The sequence below is a fragment of the Triplophysa dalaica genome, unplaced genomic scaffold (genome assembly GCF_015846415.1).
Source record: "Triplophysa dalaica isolate WHDGS20190420 unplaced genomic scaffold, ASM1584641v1 Contig16, whole genome shotgun sequence".
In the NCBI taxonomy this organism is placed as follows: Eukaryota; Metazoa; Chordata; class Actinopteri; order Cypriniformes; family Nemacheilidae; genus Triplophysa; species Triplophysa dalaica.
The window spans coordinates 117,965-137,140 of record NW_026622650.1 but is presented as its reverse complement, the minus strand read 5'-3'; the positions used below and the strand labels follow the sequence as shown (position 1 = coordinate 137,140).

Sequence of the window (19,176 nt, the reverse complement as noted above, 5' to 3'; positions counted from 1 at the left end):
TTGTGTTTTTATTTTGGTCAGCTAAAGCATGATAAATTATTTGATCATTTCAGGATTATGGGTAAGAAATGGAACTGGATTCATCACGCGAGAGGATCTCACCTGTCTCTGACTTCACAGCCTCACAGCTCGCTACTGGATCGCTGCCTTTCGTTCTTCAGCAGGTAACAGACATCATGAAACACACACAAGTGATTGTATAGTGTAGAATGATGCACTTCACCTTTAAATCTTGTATATTGTATGTATTTATTGGTCGAGTACTGTTATCTGGGACTAAATGGGCTTTGCATTTTCTACACCAGGCTCAAGTTTGTCTCACCAACGGGCTTCAGGACATCACAGCGTACCACACTTCTTCCTACTCTCCATCCTGGGATCTCTCGCTCTGCTTTATTAGTTTTGCTCTGTGTTCTTCTTTACTACTGCAGGTGCGTGCTTTTTTTACATTATATTCTGACTAAAAACTAAGAGGACGTACGATCACTGTCGATCTTTCTCTTCCAGACGAAGGGTTCTGAAACCCAGGCGTCAACAGAAACAGTCCAGGCTCCATCTGCTTTGAATGATCCAAGCGGGACCAAGGCACCTCCATGTCCCACTTGAACCTCATCTGCGGCGGCCATGCTGAATCCTCCACGTCGAATGGCAATCTGGACGCCAACAAATCCGAAGCATCTCCCTCTCAACGCCTTTAAGAGCGCCCGGGATGAGTTCTCCAGACACATCCCTGCCCATAAACTCAGGCATTCAAAGAGCAAGCAGTCCAAAGGTGCCAAAAAGCAGCAGAGAGCTTCCCCATGAAAGCCACCGATCCACTGAGACCAGTCTGGACAGCCCCGACAACAAGATCGCGAATACCGCCGGAGGCACGTCGTCAACGATAACCTTGGCTACACGTCTGACCCCGCCGACGCCGCCCATCGCAGACAAGCCGCCGAATATTCGCAGGTCTTGCAGGGGCCCGATCACCTCAACCGTCCCACGTCGCTAAACACGCAACCGGGTCAGATCATATTCTGCAGCTCGCTGATCAGATGAAGGAGAACATGTATCGTTCTATGGTGCCAACTCTCGTGATCCCTGCCCACTACATGAGGCTGTCGGCCGAGTTCGGTGGCACCGACCAAAGTAAGGATGGACAGAACCAGGCCGAAAGAGACGGCGGGAATTCGCAGGTACCAGCGGCGCTCAGATCCAGGTCACACAAAGTCAGACGCCCGGCCACGCAGAAGCCCAACAGTCTCCCGCAGGTTCAGATGATTGTGTTTGGCCTCCGCTGGTACGCCAGCACCGGTGCACATCCCCGTTCTGTTTAATGACTCTACCATCTCACAGATGAACGGGGAGCTCCAAGCACTCACACGAGAAGAAGCTTTGGGACTCGGGGTGAAGCAGCACACCCTCGCGCCCTGGTTCATATCCCTCGACGGGGGCGAGACAACGCTCACGCGCCACTCATACATCGACGTCGGTGCCGATCTCCACAGTGGCAACCACAGCGCCCAGAGCACGCTGAGCGCCCCCGCAAACAGCAGCAAAGATCGCAGCGTGGACAAGGGTTCCAAAACACCCAACACGACCGCAAGTCATCATCCGGGCGCAAGAGCAAAGAGGAACCACCACGGAGGCGGACCAAGGGTCACGGAGCAGCAGCTCGGGCAAGCACTATTCCAAACCTCTGTATCACGACTCGCTGGATTTAAGCGGAGGCGCCAGCCGTATGGCCAGCTCCACGCGCTTGAAAATCCCCTCACCCCCTTCTCTGGACGAGGGTCCCGAGGAGCACATGATGTCGTCGATAACCGCGAAGGGCCGCAGCCGCGGTAACAGCTCACGTAGCAGCAACAGCGAAACGCAGCGTGACTCCGTCACCAGCCCGGAGGATGACAACGACCCTGATGAGAACAAAAAGAGTCCATGGCAGCGAATCGAGGAACGCCCGCTAATGGTGTTTCATCCCAAGAAGTGACCCAGAGAGAATCAACCCCAGCAGATGCCTTGACCAGTTACAGACAAACCAAGATGTGTTCCAATTGATTGAAGTTTGACAGATAGTTTTTTCAGAACATTATTCAAAGTTCAGAACTTGTCACCGATCAATTTGAATACATCTCAGGGGGAGTCGCATATTAGGGGCATCTCAAAAGTTCATTACAAAAAGGATTATGTTTCATTGAAACAGGAAAGGACATTATGGAGAGTGTTCAAATAAACACAACACAATATGCTGATCCACAAATGAAGATCGGTTTACAAATGTCCACCTTTCCCTCAATTGCTGGGGATTATTAGAAACTTTGGAATGAGTCGCTGTTTTATTTCTATCAAGAACTTTCGGTGAACTTTTGTTAAAGTTTTCAACGTATGTCCTGATGCAGAATATCCCCTTCCACATTCTCTTCCCGATATTCATTATTTTGATGTCAGTTTCTTTGTACTCTGAAACTATACTTCAGATTTCAAACATTCCAAATAATTTTCTGTAGCCCTTATCCTAATATTAACATGACTTCATGTTGATGTTAAAATGATGTGATTTTATAACAGTTTCAGTTTTTAAGTATTGTATAATAACTCTCGTCTTTTCTCCACACCACATGCACTATTTTTTTCTACAGTTTTAAATTTCCAAATGAGAATTACTCAATTTAGGACTAAATTTAGCATGTTTTGGCAAAACTGCACATTTAAATAACAAAAGCGATTCCAAATTTGCATCTCTGTGTCTAACAGTATAATATTTGTATCGTTACATCTTTACCACTACATCGAGTTTGGAGTGTTTTTCTATTGTTTAATGGACGAAGATCGTTTTGTCTATATGTATGATAGCATTTACGCGCATGAGGTAACTAGAATAGGACGACAGATTTTTTATGCCCGCAAACCGATCTAGACATGATTCAAGCATGATGCATTTCATACTGATGCCGAATGGTGAAAATTGCCAAAATGTCATTTTGAAATGTGACTAAACACCAGTTTACAGGCCAGTGTTTGTCCGTCGTCATTCTTCCAGCTGATAGGATTCACACAGGCAACGAGGAGAAGTTCACAGAAATGTTCAATAAATGAAATGTTAATAATTTACACCGTTTTCCGTGATCAAAACAAGCACAAGACGTTGTACAGATTTACAGGGTACCAAATGAGGGCTGATGTTATTAAAAACACATGACTATCAAACTCATGACTGAAATAGATCTTGTGGCGATCAGGTACCAAACACATGAGATCAGTGATAAATGTGATGACTGTCAGTTGCAACATGTCTTGTATATGTGTGTTGCTTGTTTTGAATGAATTTTTACATCTACAATATGGGAGGCAACAAGATTAACAGATGGATAATTCACAAAAACTGCTGTTTATAAGCAAGACACTAGAAATTCAGACTGAGCTGTGGAATCAAAGAGAGGATTTCAATGTTATGTAATACTGTATATTGGGTTTTAAGGCCTCAAGAGAGCTCTCAAGCAGGCAAAATGTATAAAATCGACCCACAATTTCCGTCTTTTTAATATGTCGAGGTTTTCCCGAATCAAAGCCATTCTCTTGACAGCTTGTCAATGTACGTTTTATCACGTGACGTGGTGCTCTACAAACACATTTTCCTCTGTACTGTGTAAATATTTCTCTCTTTAGCTCAATAAGAATATGACAAACAACATTATGGATGTTGCTTCCATCGCACATAAACTTTTGCAATTTTATAATTTGTTCATATTGGGAATATGCTAAATCACATGAGACACGAACGACACTTAAAGGAAGCAGACGGTTTCAATTCAAAAGTGTGCCAAAGTCATGTGCTTTAAAATAAAAAGAAATTGCAATTCTTGTGGGGTTTTTCTCTTGCTTCTGTTTTCATATAAAACACTAATGAGCGTTCAGCAATCATGCATTTTTCACACATGGATTATCTTTAACATGTTGTTGTTGTTTGTATGCAGTGATGAGAAGTGATATTGTTTACCTTCAGTACAGTGTGTTTTTGTCTGACAAACCTATTCTGGTCCCATGATAACAGAACAGGCCAAGTGTAAAAATGGCATCAATTCAAAGTGTTGTTTGAACGGATCAAATGTTTTTCATCCATTCTTCCAAATGAAAATAAACGTGTTTACAGAGTCATTTGACGTCAGATGAAAGATCTCAGAGTTTGACATTACTACACATTATGTATATAGTTAACTAGGGCCAGTTACATTTCTTACAAAATAGCATTCAAAATATTTTAAAACACCTACTAAGTTTTATTTCGAATAATGATATTATCCTCTGTCTATTTCTGATTTCTTCTCAGATTAAACAAACATAGTCAAATCTGTCCTAGCTACAGGCATCTATAGACACCCAGTACCAGAAAACTCCTCCGTGAACTGTTCGTCTACTTCAAAGATGTCAGTCAACAGACATAGCTTGTAGTTTTATAACTAAAGGGTTTTAAATCTGCAAATATCCCCTGTAGGGATCTAACACCAGATACTGTTGAAAGCATCGCATCTCAGTCTTTTAGAAAGTCTCTCAAGTGCCCACTGTTCTGATGTCATCATGAGCTTGGTGATGCCTTTATCATTGGTCTTATTGACTCTCTGGCGCTGACTTCTCCTTTACTCTGCCTGTAACAGACAACCCCTCATCTGATAGAATGCAATGGTAACAGACATCAATCTTGTTAATTCATGTTTTACCTCTCTACTCTATCTCAAATCCAATATTACTGCAAGAGTATTTTGTGTTTTTCTGTTTAGCAAAAAGTTTCACATAGAATGTAATAATACGGAAACATGAATTTTCTAATTAAAAGGTGATGATAGGTTTGGGTTGGGATATAAAGACTTGTTAACTTGCAAATATTTTAAGAGAGCTATTATCTATTGTCAAGTTGTCAAAAGGTCCAAGGTTTTGCTAAACTGGATCTCACTATTCTTATTTCAATGTCTGTGATTTTTATGTAAAATATTAATAACGCTGGCCTGCAAACTGGTATAAAATAACAATGATTTATCAGTTCGACAACTAAAATAGTAAAATACAGTAAAATACTGGCTACTCAGGGAAACCAGTTAAAATCAGCAAATTTATAAGAAATATAAATGATTTTAGCCATTTCTATGTTAATTGTCAAAACACAGCAACCTGAACGTCCTGAAAAGCGGAAATGATGCATCCTTGTAATTCCTCTCCAGGCCGTGTGGCGTCGCGCATGCGGGGCGCTGATGACTGGCGCGAGTTCTTGTACGACAAAGAAGTGAACTACTGCACTGAATCACACAGGTCAATGTTATGTACACAAACAGTGAGAGATTTTGATCTAAACTTATAAAAGCGCCGTCAAACTCTTTACATATCACCATCTATTGAGTTCAAGGCTCTTTGTTTTTGCGCATATTTATGCAGAATAGCTTTTGTAATCACTGTTTACTGCACATGAAGTAGGTCATTGGTATAAGGTAAGTTTATTTAAACATCTTACATTTTTAACAGTTTTTGTAACGTCAATACACTTTTAATAAAGCGCTAAGAATGTAGGATTTACAGCTAAGCCTCTGATAAACTCTGCTACATAAACCCGACAAGTAGAAATTAAAGTTCATATCCAGATATATACGACAGAACTGTAGAGTTATTGCTGTTTCACGCCCAACTGTAATTTAACACTGACAGTTGTGGTTTCGTATTATAATGAATGTTTTTTTATCACGAATATGTGCAGAACAACTGTGTTAGTACAAATTCTTACGGCAGTTCCTGCTGCGGCCGCTAGAGGCCGCCAGTGATTAATACTCAGACTCATTCATTCATGACTGGCTCTGTACAGTAACAAATTAATATGATTTTTGTCCATTTCAGCATGTTTCTTGTAGGGCTTACTGGAGGTATCGCCTCTGGCAAGAGCACAGTGTCGTCTCAGCTGAAAGAACTGGGATGTCCGGTCATTGATGCAGATGTGGTTGCTCGGAAAGGTGCGATGCAGTTCTTTTTATGTGCTTGTACATTCGTATGTATATATATATATATATAAATATAAAGATGGATATAATGTAATAACAGCTTTAAACAAACAATATGAAGATAGATAAATAAAGTGTTACAATGATAATACTGTATTATCCATCCAAGTATGTCTATTTTTATTATCTCAATCTCTATAACTTAGGCAGTTAAGTGATGTTTAATGTCTGTCATTTGTCCCTGTCAATCAGTGGTGGAGTTTCAGAGCCCAGCGTACAGGCTCATCCTGCAGCATTTCGGACGGGAGGTTTTGTTAGAGAACGGAGAGATTGACAGAAAGAAACTGGGCCAGATAATCTTCTCCAACCCTGAGAAACGACGACTTCTCAATTCCATTACACATCCACTGATACATAAAGAAATGTTCAAACAGATTCTGCTGTACTTCATTAAAGGTACAGACACACAAGGATAAGCACAAAGTGAAACATTTATCATTTGTGCTGACATTTCATCAATACTGTAGTCTGATGGTTTTTGTTGGTTTATCAGGCTACAGGTATGTGATTTTGGATGTGCCTCTGCTTTTTGAGACACGACGCCTCACTCGATTCCTAAACCACACTGTTGTTGTTTACTGGTAAGATAAAAAAAATCCTCCTTTAATTTCACTATTTGCATGAATTTGAATAATGTTAGTAGAGTGTTTTGCTTGACTCTTTTTATTACGGTTACGGTTAACCTTTCTTTTATAAACTGAAGGGTTCTAACCAAACTGCTTCAATAAGTCACATTCGTATCTGTTGCGACTATGATGTAATGAGAGTTCTATATTTTTAAGACAAAAGAGAAAAACGCAGGTCCAGATTTGCGCTGATCTCTTGATTTGAATCTGTGGTTCTGTATGTCCACAGTGATCCAGCCACGCAGCTGTCCAGACTCATGCAGAGAGACAGTCTGAGCCACGAGGAAGCCCAACAGAGAATCGCTGCCCAGATGCCCCTCAAAGAGAAGCGTGGACTGGCCAGCCACGTGATGGAGAACTCGGGCCTCTCGTGAGGACACTCACAGACAAGTTCTCCGCTTGCACACCAAACTGGAGGACTCCATGGAGTTCTTGGTTGTTAGGGCCGTCGCCGTGGCGGCTGTTGCCGGGCTCGGCTGCCTGTTCCTGTGTACAGTCAAACTGCTCATCTCTTAGCACATCATGAACATACATCTTTCATTTTAAACAAGGAAGGATATTCCTTCATATTTTAACATTTTAAGGTCTCATTTTGACTTCACTTGATAACTGTCTGTCAACATTTTCTTCTATGACCTTAACACCACGTTTTGCCTGAGCCGTGTCTGTTAAACACCATCCTGAGGGTGACTTGAAGGGTCCAAGTGTGTCAATAAGCACAGAGACTGCTGTGAATTGTACCTCTAGATGATATAAGATGTGATAAACAAAGCACTTACAGCACATCAAACACATTAATCTGTGAACAACACAATAATTGTGATGTTAGTCTAATGTAAAATAATGTATAAAATGAACTGACGCTGCCACAATAATGCATGTTTTCTGACCTCAAAACTACACGTTAGTTTAAATGAGTTCACGCACAAAATGTACTCAATGTATTAATAACATCATCTGCTCTTTGTTGATATCAGATGCTATTTGTCTTCATAAGAATTAAAGTGTCACATCATGACTTGTTTGGTTTTCTTTAGTTTGTTGTGATAAATGACTAGTATAGTATAGCCAGGACAACAGTTTTCAAATCGGTGGAAAAAACACCCCTCTTCCAGAGATGAGAATATCATAGAGACTTAAGAGTGGGCAGAGAGTAAACCAGAGAGTCTATTATTACAGAAGGAGATGAAAAACTCTTCTTGAATCAATGCTTGCTCAATCACAGTCATCTTTGTTTGCAAAAGTACTTTTTGTCTCTTCACTCTTCTATCTTTTTGGCAATATTGTATTTTGAACAACAAACAGTCTATGTCTCAGTTAATATGAATAACATCTATTATTATTCTAAACGTTATTATATGAGACTGTCATGAGTGAGTTCTTGCCGTGTCTTTCTCACTCACTTCGCACATCTTCAGGGTTTGCCTGCGGTCATGTTGTCTGTCTTTAATAAGCTCTTCTTATCCTAACACAGAGTGACGCGGGCCAGCGGCTCTGAGGAGTCAGACCTCTGAGTCTCACTGCGGATGTGTGTGTGTTTGAGCTCAAGGTTTTGAGACTGTGCATCTGTCTTTATAAAACAGTTGCACATGAAAATGTATCTGAAGGTAGTCCCTAATATATGTTCTGTCAGAATAAATGTTAATCCACGTTGATCTAAACAAACAGAATCAAATGTTCCCAATTGTTACTGCAATGCACTTTACTTTGTGTAATAACTTTTCTGTGAATTCTGTTTTGTGATATAGAAATACAAAAATACAGTTTTCTTTTCATTTAAATAAATTAACAACTATGTATAAATAAATGAATAAAAACATAATAGACTATTTTTTCATATTTTGGTCAAACATAATCTTGAAATAGATTCAGCAGTTTCGAATGGATGTTTTATATGCAGTTGATGGCTATAGTGAAACGTTTGATTCCATAACTGGGCGTGTGTCCTGTACACATTCTCTCTCTCGCCTGCAGGCTGCGTCCACATCACAACACACTGTCACTGGTGGAGTCACCCAGCCCTATCACACCAACTCAGCTGGAAAACTCCCTCCAAATGAGAAGTGACAGATGCTTTGTGCGTCTTTGTGCACGGTTCTAAGTGGGATTGCATTTCGGGAGGCGCTTTTTTTATATAGTGAAGTTGACCTCCACAACTATGAGATGAAAATTAAAAGTAGGCCTACATCAAATGAGTTTAATAAGCATTTCCTTGACTTTCTGGTAACACCCTTTACACAAATAATCCTTGGTTTTACGTCAAATAATCTACTCTAAATAATAAGACTGTTAAACATTGTTAACCATGGTATTCGTAGTTGAATCAATAGATAATGATCAATATGCCAAAACATATGGTTCATTATCGTAAGATATGTCATAAATGTTACAAACGTTACGAAACTGATTATTTATTTTATACTGATGCATTACATTCAAAAACTGAATGGGCGAAAATAAATAAATGAAGGAGACAAGGTTTGTGTTGTGTAGTCAGATCCCAAACACGTTGCACTTGCGTCACACTCGAGTCATAAAACTGACACATTGAGAATGTAAAATCAGTTTTCTCCATCTTGACAGAAGAAAGCAGATGACTAATTTCTTTACAAACTGAGATTCAATCTGGTTTTCTTTCCTCTGAGCTGAATCACAGGCACAGTGCATTACTATAACTACAGGCGTGCATACGTGTCATTTAAAAATTAATATTAAAGGTATTGAAGGGTTAGAAAAAAACAACAATTTAAAACCCATATCTTCTGTGAATACTTGACAGAAAATAATAATCCCTCTCTTTCTCTCAACAGGTAGTGGTCTAGCTTTTGTTGAAACTAATCACTTTGTATTAGCATCTATTGTATTATTGCTCCTGTATGATATATCGCTTATTGTCCCTGAACTCTATGTAAGTCCCTTTGGATGAAAGCGTCTGCTAAATGATTAAAGGTAAATGTAATGTAAATGTAGAATGCAAATTATGAATTTAGGAAATAATTTAAAAATGGTGATTCATGATGCCATCAAGGTTCGTTAGACAATGATGAAGAAATAAGAAAATTATTCTCATGAGCGCCTTTTGACTGAATGGTTCTTTGGGGAAATAAAAATGGATCTTCTGTAGCATCAAACCCTTTGTAGCAAGGTTTTTTAAGACTATACCTTACACTATAATTCCTTTTCAAGACCCACGCTTTAATGCCTTCCTCAAAAGCAAATCATGACATTATAGTATTAAAATTCAAATTGATTTATAGTTAACCGTTACACATGTGAGATCTCAGTACACAACATAAGTCAATCATTCAGAACAAATGAAATCAATTGAATGTCTGAGGTGAGACGGGTCACAGAACCACTGGAGCCTGAGGGCTTCATGCAGTTGAAGCTGGTTTGTCATTTACAGTTTGTTGTGCGGATCATTTATCTGATCTGATGTTTGTCCACCTGCCTTTCAGAACACAGCTGAAGGTAAGATCATCTGCTCAGTGTCTGATGTCATAGACCTCTGATGAACTCTGTCAGACGGAGACACATGATGTCCTTTTCTGCACATTACTTGAAGCGCTCGATGACATGCAAAATGAGCCAACGTAAAAATATGAGGCAACCTGTATTTCATTCTTCAAAGTAATGATACTTTGTCTAGCAAACTAGACAAAGTATCATTAAATGATACAAAACCTTAAATTTGTTTTATTTATGTTATGTTGATTGTGTTATTTTTTTAATAAAAAATGTATTATCACACCAGTTGAGTCAACGCCATTTCTGTTGTGTGGATGAAAAATTTTTAAATTAGGAAAATAAAATATTCCAAGTACTCTTTACATACTGTTAAATATAAAAGCAAACAAATGTCTTTGTCTTTTTCTACAATTGCAAATGTTGTCTGTCTCCAACACCTCCAAAACTTTGATCAAATAACTGTTTAAACAATTTGTGTTGAGTGTTTATATACCGACAATGTGGTTGTGTCATGCACTTACACCTCAACATTGAACACACAATTCTCAACCATGGTACCTATAAAAAAACATCATTCATAACTCTAATCTCAATGGATAGCAAACAGTGACAACGATATTAAAGCATAAATTTAGCCAGCAAGAACTAAATCACTAATATTTAAAAGAAAAACAAATATGAAACACAGAATTGAACATGCTGCAATGCATCTCGGGAACGTTCAAACTCTTGCAACATTGCTAGTTCAGAATACAGTGTTTTGTTGGCTAAACTTTCTGATGCATTTTGGCCAAATATTTGAGAAACTAAGTCTGGTCAACAAAATAATCTTTGTAAGAACATGTCTAGGCTTATTTTGTTGAGTACATGCAAAACAATCATTCCTTTAACTAAAAATGCTATGTTCAAGTTACTTATTTATCTATACAGGGAGAACATTTTCAAGTTTGATTGTCAAATAATCTGGATTTGGGTCAATTTGATGAGAAATGTTTGCGTTGAAATTTAGGTCTTCAATAATATTGACTTTTGATCAATCTGAGCTCAGTTTGACACATCTCTTCTTAAACTCTAATGAGATGATCGTTTGTGAGATTTCTGACTTGTTTTTTCGAAAAATATCTTAGACACATGAGACCGAAGCAAAACTTTCCATTCGCTCTCAACTTAATCTCATCGATGGCTAAGAGAATGAATTGAGATATTAAAGAGATCTCATCTGCGATTTTTCTCAGGGCTCCAAAAACTGTTGGCCACGAGGTGTCCAAAATCTCTCTCCAAACTCACACTTCTTAAAAAAGATCACTTCGCTAACACACTCAATACAATCATCACAACACATAGTTTCATCAAGCGTGTCTATAAGAATGACTCAGGCGTTTTAATTCTGGCTATTGCTAACAGATCTTCACACACCACATGATAACAACACTGCGTGTTTATGTAAGCAGGAATCCTGAAATCTTAAATCTGTCTGCGTGAGATAAGAAAAACGGATTTATCAAAGTGGTCCGGAAATGCCACCACAATCTCATTACACACAGAAATGACCTTCATCTTCTTATCTGAAAACAACACCACATTCTCATCTTCTGTTGATTCACGCTGATTTCAACTAACTGAGTTGTGTGATCTTTAACGCTTTAATCCATTAAGAAAGTCTTTTCCGTCAGAGATGCTGATTTCATGTTGATCATTGCAATTCTCACCACAGGGGGCTTGTTTGGGGCAGTCGGTCCAGAAAGCTCTGTGTGTGTACACCTGTCACTCATCGGCTGTTTGTTTGGATGTGCAGGTCGCCACGCGTCTTCTGATCGGGATGAGTCTAATGTGAGGATACACAGACAGCCCTCAGGAGCTGAGAGGAGACTTATGGGTAAACTGACCTCTCCTTGATGTTTGGTTATTGGCTATTTTGCAGACGCTTCTTTATATCTGCAGTCATTTATTTGGTGCAGGGCCGGTCCGGAGGTGGAATGGCCATGATGGTCTACTTTCCGGGTCATTGATCAGTCCTTCTGGTAGGCGAACTTTAAACTGGGTTATTAGATATTATGAGAACTTTTTCTTTTCTTCAACATGCACTGATGCATTCTTATTTGGAAGAATGAATATTAACAGAGTAAACAGGATTGTTACTATAAACTGCAAAAAAACTCACAAACCTGCTGTTACAAAGATTTGGGCTTGGGTGGCCGAGAGCCATTTCGTTTGAATATAATGAGTTCATTCTTTGGTTTAATAGAGAGAGTTTTTCATTAATGACAGAAAAGATATGGAGAATGATTTCAATGAGAGCTTCAGAAGTGTAATTAAAAACACCCCGAGGGGTCCGATGAACCTTTGATATCCTCCTTAATGTGCGAGATTCTTCATTTACTGACAATGAACCGTGCCGTGTCTCAGAAGTGGAGCGTGTCATTTAAACTTCACATCTCTGTGTTGTTTGCATAACAGCACCCCCACTTTACCCCCCCCTCCCCGAGGGGGAACGTGTCTCTCTCTCTCTCTCTCTCTCTCTCTCTGTGTTAATTTCAAACACCGATCCATTTGTTATTTGCAAAAAGTGTTTTCCTCCAGATATCTGCCATTTCACACTCATTACACCTGACTGAGAAGTCGTCTCTTTCCTCTTTAGAGTTATAATCTTGTTCTTATCTAGGTTGTCTATGTTCTCTCCTTCATGGCTCGGTTGCTCAACTGGTAGATGCTGATAACAGAGAAACATATTATTATTCAGACGTTGCATTTTTATAGCTCAGGAGTTTTCAGTTGAGACATGAGAGGAATGTTTGAGTTGATAATGAGATCTTCATTAATATTGACTCATTTTGACACATTGTTGACATCTCTTCTCAAACTCTAATGACAGACACATTTGTGAGATTCCTGACTCTTTTTCATAAGGGAATTAATTGTCTGAGACACTGAAGACAACTGAAGACAGTTCAGAGCAAAGGGAGACTTTTGTTTTTCATCTTTGCATTGGTCAATTCCTGAAAATGTCAACCTTACCATGATTTTTTTTTACAAAAGGTTTTATTCTCTACTAACAGCACAGATATTAATGTTTGGTGGATTAAATATCCATGTAAGGTCTCTCTTCAATTTTGCAGCATTTGTTTTATTTAAACTGCATGCTTTTCAGGTAAGAGTCATTTTCAGTATTGTCACATCCATAATGGTCCATATTCCTCTTATTCACATGAAAGTGAAGTTAAAACAACTATTATATGTTCTATGAAGGACATCCCTTCTCCATTCGTTGGGTATAATTGCGTCAGGTTTGTGGATTTTAATTCACAGAAATCAAAGAGTGTAGTCTCCCAAAAACTGTGTTGTCACATCCACAATGCAAGTTTGTTTGCCTTTTTTTAAATAGAAAGACTGATATTTTTCTGATGTTTAAACTCAACAAGGGATTGGTCAAATATAAAAAAACTGTTTAGTATTAGTGTTCATTTGTCACATCCATAATGCTGGAATTGCCTGGTAAATTTCAATTGTGTTCTTATCTATATGCAAACTGAAATGTGATTGGTTTACCGTGCACATATTTAAAAACACACTCTTTTTTGTGTGGCGTGCATTTTTGGCAGCAGTTTTACAGTACATGTGGATTTACATATATGTAATTTACTGGCAACAGTTTGTTCAAAGATAAATGATTATTAAACATGAACAAGTCTTTATCCTTACAGAACCAAAATTAGAAAGAAAACTGAAAATGATCCAATAGCAGCCTCGTGCAAAGCATTCTGGGATTTAGCGTCTGCTAAATGACTAAATGCAAACATGTAATGGGGATTTCTGGTTCCCAGAATGCTTTGCATGAGGCTGTTATTTTATCATTTTTTCTGTACAGATAAAGACTTAAATATTTATTATTAATTTATCTCTTAACTAACGGTTTCCAGTAAATTAGATAAATATAAATATACAGTAAGTTACTGGCAACTAGCTGCATAACTACAGCAAAAACTTTTACAGTTTACTGTAATGGTCCAAATCTAACAAATGTTGCTATTTAAACTCCCTCTGAAGAAAGCTGCCTAAATAGTATAAATCAGCATCATTCCCAATCACTCCAGGGACCCAAAGTGTTACAAAAATCCCATTTATTAGCAAAAGTGACAATTTATTAGCTGTAACAACAGATGAGTTTACATTTAGATGCATACATGTGCACATGTCATGATTCCTGTGTATTATATACAGTACATAGTGTTTCACTGTTATCAACATGTCAGTGACTATGAAGATTATTGTCTTGTAAAGGGTCATTCTTACCCCATCGAAGCGTTCTGTGGGATAAACAAAGAAAGCCACACAGCATTTTACATCATTGATGACAACACAACGCACATGAAAATGTTCAAAGCTTAGATTTTGAGCTTTAGTTCTTCTAATATTTCCACACCCATACATCAATCACAAACAATGACTTACAGACTCTCAGGATATGTTTAGGGTATCATTTTAGGTCATTTATTTCACATGAAGTCAACTGAGAGACATCATTGTTCACAGACACAACACGAGCACAAAGACAAACACCATCATGAAACAAACACATACTCCACCGGCCTTTCGTTCATGTCTTGATGGCATTCTGAAGTCCTAAACTTTCAGCATGAAGTTGTTTTTTGGCAGATGGATCTTGCTCTTATTCTTCATAAATGTGAATCCTGGTCTGTTGGGATTCTATCAGGCCCATAACAAAGTGCAACCGTGACACGCTAGCAGCTACATGCTATTCCACTTACAAACCTGCAAATTCATGTTCCAAAATGAATCATTTCACCCCTGAATCAAATTGTCTTGTGAGAAGGTTCTCGTCCAGGCAAACAGAACCAAAGAGATGACGCGGGCTTCTTACAGACACAAAAGGATCTTTCAGAATCTCGATGTACCAAAGACAACAATAATGATCAAAAGTTTACACCAATGAAATCAGCCTGTTCACATCAAACACAAATATCCATTGCTGCGTGAATGAATGAATTAATAACATTTCTATAGTGACAATAAATTTAAAAAAAGTTGCGGCATGAAATAACCTTCTTTCTGAGTTTGTTTTGCATGCTGGTTCGCAGCCTTTAGTCTCTTTTTTCAGGCTGAATGACCTCTCCACCTCTCTAGTCACTGTACAGAATGAAGCCAGAGAATGTGCTGTACTTGTTGCTCTTTCCTCCGTGTGCCTTTCCGCCGTCAAGCTTGATGAAGATCTCGTCCCGGGGTCCAGGTGCAAAATGACTGTGTTTGAGGCGTAATCATAACTCTGGTCCTGATCCTGAGCGATAGCGCTGGCCCTCACCTGCAGAGAGAGAGAGAGAGACTGAGAGATCTTATACTTACATCAATGCAGCTTCTCATTTGAATCTATATTTTAAATCTTGAGCGAAGATATGTTCATTTAAATAGATTTAATGTGATCGCTTTAAAAGATTCGTACATAAAACTAAATAAATTCTGAACTTTAGATTCATTCAACAAGGCTGCACAAAAGGTTGAGGTCTTTTCCAATTAATGGCAGGAATAGTCCTTATTTTAGTAGAAGAAAAGATGTTGTTTTAAGTGCATGACAGACAGCGAGTCGCTCAGATTAGAGGGCATCAGACAGAAGAACGAATATGCGCTCATATGAGTAACAGCTGACTCAAACACACAGCACACGCGTGAGAGTGTGTCATATGTATCTGGGGCCATGTATGTTTGCATTCATATACATCATGCAAGTTGAACATGAAGTGAAGAAAAACATAATAAGAGCTATAGCTTAGCTACAGCTGAAGAGCTTTGATTATCCATGTGTGCAAAGTTTGTGTGTGAAAGTCATCTTCAAGTGTGCGATAATGTACAGGCAGCCGGTTGTTATCGCAGAAATAATATCATATATATTAATAACACGGATACCGTGTGTTATTAGTTTTGAGAGGTTGTTGTCTGGGAATAAAGAACCTACAAATGTCCAATCAGAATCCAACCCTGCAAACTGGCCAATCAGAATCAAGCATTCCAAAGAGGCGTGTCATACTGTATAAGAGTTTCATGACTTTGATGATGTCATGATCATTCACATTCATAGGGCTTATTAAAGTAGCAGCAGAACTATAACCACAGGGAGAGTTCACCCAAATAATCTAATTTCAAACCTGAATGACTTTCTTTCTTCTGCAGAACACAAAAGAAGATATTTTGAAGAATGTTGGTATCCAAACAACATTGAACCCGTTTGACATTCATTGTATGGACCAAACCACTGAGACATTTTTCAAAATATCTTCTTTCTTGTTCCACTGAAGAAAGAGTCACATACAGGTTTTGAACCACATGATGGTGAAGAAATGATGACAGAAGTTTTATTTTTAGGTGAACTATCCTTTGACACTCAGCCATGCGGATGCTTGCCACCATGACAAGCTGTTGATTAGGTGATTTCAAAGTACCTAAAAATCTGTGCATTAGCTGGATTTTTTGTATACAGTATGTGTTGATGCCCTGATTCACAATGACACACCAAGGGATGCATACACATACACGCAAGCAAAACAAGCTTGTGGGACTCTTAACCTTTGTGTGCTTACTAGTTAAATTGATTTACATGACAGAAAATATCCAAAAATTTAACCTGACATTTTGATGGAAGCTACATGCACTCGCTGTTACTGTTAATCGTAAACACGGTCTGACATGCATCCAGTGCTTCAAGTTAAAAAAAAAAACTTCTGGAGGAATTAAATCCCTGTTGTGCTGTTATGTAGTCATAAGCCAATAATATGATATATATTTTCCCTTGCAACAGAAACAGAAACAGCTGTGTAATGTGTGCATATTTATTTAAAAATATATATAATTAAAGTGATTAATTAAATAAATTAAAGTGACAAATGATCTTCTCATAGAATCTGATCCCGGCAGCATCTCTTTTTTAGTTCTACTGGACCTGTGTGCCGCTTTTGATACTATAGACTGCGCCATTCTAATAGATAGACTAGAAAACTATGTTGGCATTGGTGGTCAGCAATAAGCCTGGTTTGAATTCTAGTCATCCAACCGCTACCACTTTGTTTATGTAAATGATGAAATGTCACATGAATTTTGGGTTAAATTCGGAGTTCCACAGGAATCAGTTTTAGGGCTCATCATATTATCACTTTACATGCTTCCCTTAGGAGACATTATCAGGAAACATAAAGCAGATTACCATTGCTATGCTGATGATACCTAGCTACACATCTTCTCAAATCTGACCAGTTTTCAAAAGACTGTGTTCATGACATTAAAAACTGGATGGCCAACAATGTGAAACTCTAACAAATGCCAGTAAACATAAAAAGTAGAGTGCAACATTTCCTTTGATGGTTGTTCAGTTGTGTCGTTGTCGACAGTTAAGGACCTGGGTGTGTTGCTAGATGGCAGTCTGTTGTTTGATAGTCACATCTCAAATGTGTGTCGAACAGCATTCTTCCATCCTAGAAACATCTCTAAACTGCAGCCAATGCTTTCTGCTTTAGACGCGGAGAAACTTATATATGCATTTATGACATCATGAAAAGTTTCAATATGAAAATGAAGGGTAGTTATTGAAAGTACACTTTACAACGTACAGTAAAGTTAAGTCAATTCAGAAGGTTAATTCAGTATGGCAGATACTACAATAGCTACTACAATCTTTTTAATAAGTTGTTTTTTAACGATGAAGTGAAATATTGCTGTTGAAAATGAAACAGAGCATAAATCACAATACAGGTGTGGTAAACCTCCTCTTACCTGTCCGTTTTTCAGCAGGTCCGCCCACATGCTGGTCCCGTCCCCTCCCCTCATGAGTACATTGTACGTAAAGAAGTACGTCCCAGGAACCTTGCACACAAACTTCCCCGTCGACCCATCGTAGTTATTCCCAATATTTGTCACCACATCGTCAAACCTCAGAATCTCATAACCCTCCTGCGGGTTTTTCAGAGCCGCATAGAACGCCAGACGCGGAACCATGGCATACACGGAGGTCCCCATTCCCGTAGCCGTTCTTCCACCCAGAGCGGAGACATCGGGTCGCTCCGTGTGGTTCTTATTTCCCGGCGGCCCCATCGGTCCCGGTGGACCTGGCTCTCCGGGTGGTCCCGGGGGTCCCGGCAGCCCTGGCTTTCCCTGTCGTCCAGGCTTGCCCTGCGGTCCGTGTGCATAGGTTGGCAACGGGGGTCCCATACTGTGATCGGTCAGCGGTTCAGCCTCCAGCTGCGTGTTAGTGATACCCGTGCCCGTACCGATGCCCGCCGTAGTGCCCGATTTTTCAGAGAAAGGGTCGCACACCATACGGCAGGCACCCAGCATTTCGTATTCACCGTTTTCACTGGTGCCTGCCAAATGGACCAGAATTGGAATGAGGACCACCAGGACCAAGACCAGCATCACGGCCACGCCAGCCCCCAGCAGGGTCTTCCGTCCCAGGCTGAAGCGGGAAAGGGGCTGGGCCGCCAGCACGGTGCTCTCTCCACAGGCGGGAATATTGACCTCTGGGAGCGAGAGGGAACAGACTCCCTCAACCTCAGGTACTCCTGGAGACGAGAAAGAAACTGAATGTGCTTGTCGCTCAAAAGAGAGAGAGAGAGTTGCATGCGGTTGCACTGCAGGTGAGCGAGCAGAAGTGTATGGGCGTTCAGGAAGGAAGCGGGGCCGAGAGAGTGAGAAGAGAGAGAATGCCCTTCTATTCTGTTTCTTTATGTGACAAAAAAAAAGATGAGTGGGAGGAGATTTTTTACAAATACAGAAACAGAGAGGGAGTAAGAGAGAGATAGAGAGAGAGAGAGAGAGAGCGAGAGAGAGATGGAGAGAGAGAGAGAGAGATGGAGAGAGAGAGAGAGAGAGAGAGAGCGAGAGAGAGAGAGAGAGACGGAGAGAGGGAGAGAGAGAGACGGAGAGAGAGAGAGAGAGAGAGAGAGAGAGAAAGAGAGACGGAGAGAGAGAGAGAGAGAGAGAGAGAGAGAGTGGAGACAGTAGGGCTATTTAGGAAAACCCAATGCAGGGAAATCTCTTTAAGTGTGTTTCATTGTGCAGTCTCT

General features: G+C 39.6%; 1 protein-coding gene and 2 pseudogenes across 1 annotated transcript; 2 read left to right on the top strand and 1 right to left on the bottom strand.

Moving 5' to 3' along the window:
• Positions 1 to 280: 280 nt before the first annotated feature.
• LOC130417110 (protein FAM171A2-like) lies at positions 281 to 2,013 on the top strand (annotated as a pseudogene).
• A 3,261-nt stretch (positions 2,014 to 5,274) lies between these two features.
• Positions 5,275 to 7,403, top strand: LOC130417117 (dephospho-CoA kinase domain-containing protein-like). Its single transcript, XM_056742420.1, is given in 6 exon segments — positions 5,275 to 5,459; positions 5,860 to 5,972; positions 6,213 to 6,416; positions 6,514 to 6,601; positions 6,876 to 7,011; positions 7,013 to 7,403. Coding segments are annotated over 5 exon segments (690 nt in total). The 5' UTR covers positions 5,275 to 5,459; position 5,860; the 3' UTR covers positions 7,163 to 7,403.
• A 6,976-nt stretch (positions 7,404 to 14,379) lies between these two features.
• LOC130417116 (C1q-related factor-like) lies at positions 14,380 to 18,808 on the bottom strand (annotated as a pseudogene).
• Between the last annotated feature and the right edge of the window lie 368 nt (positions 18,809 to 19,176).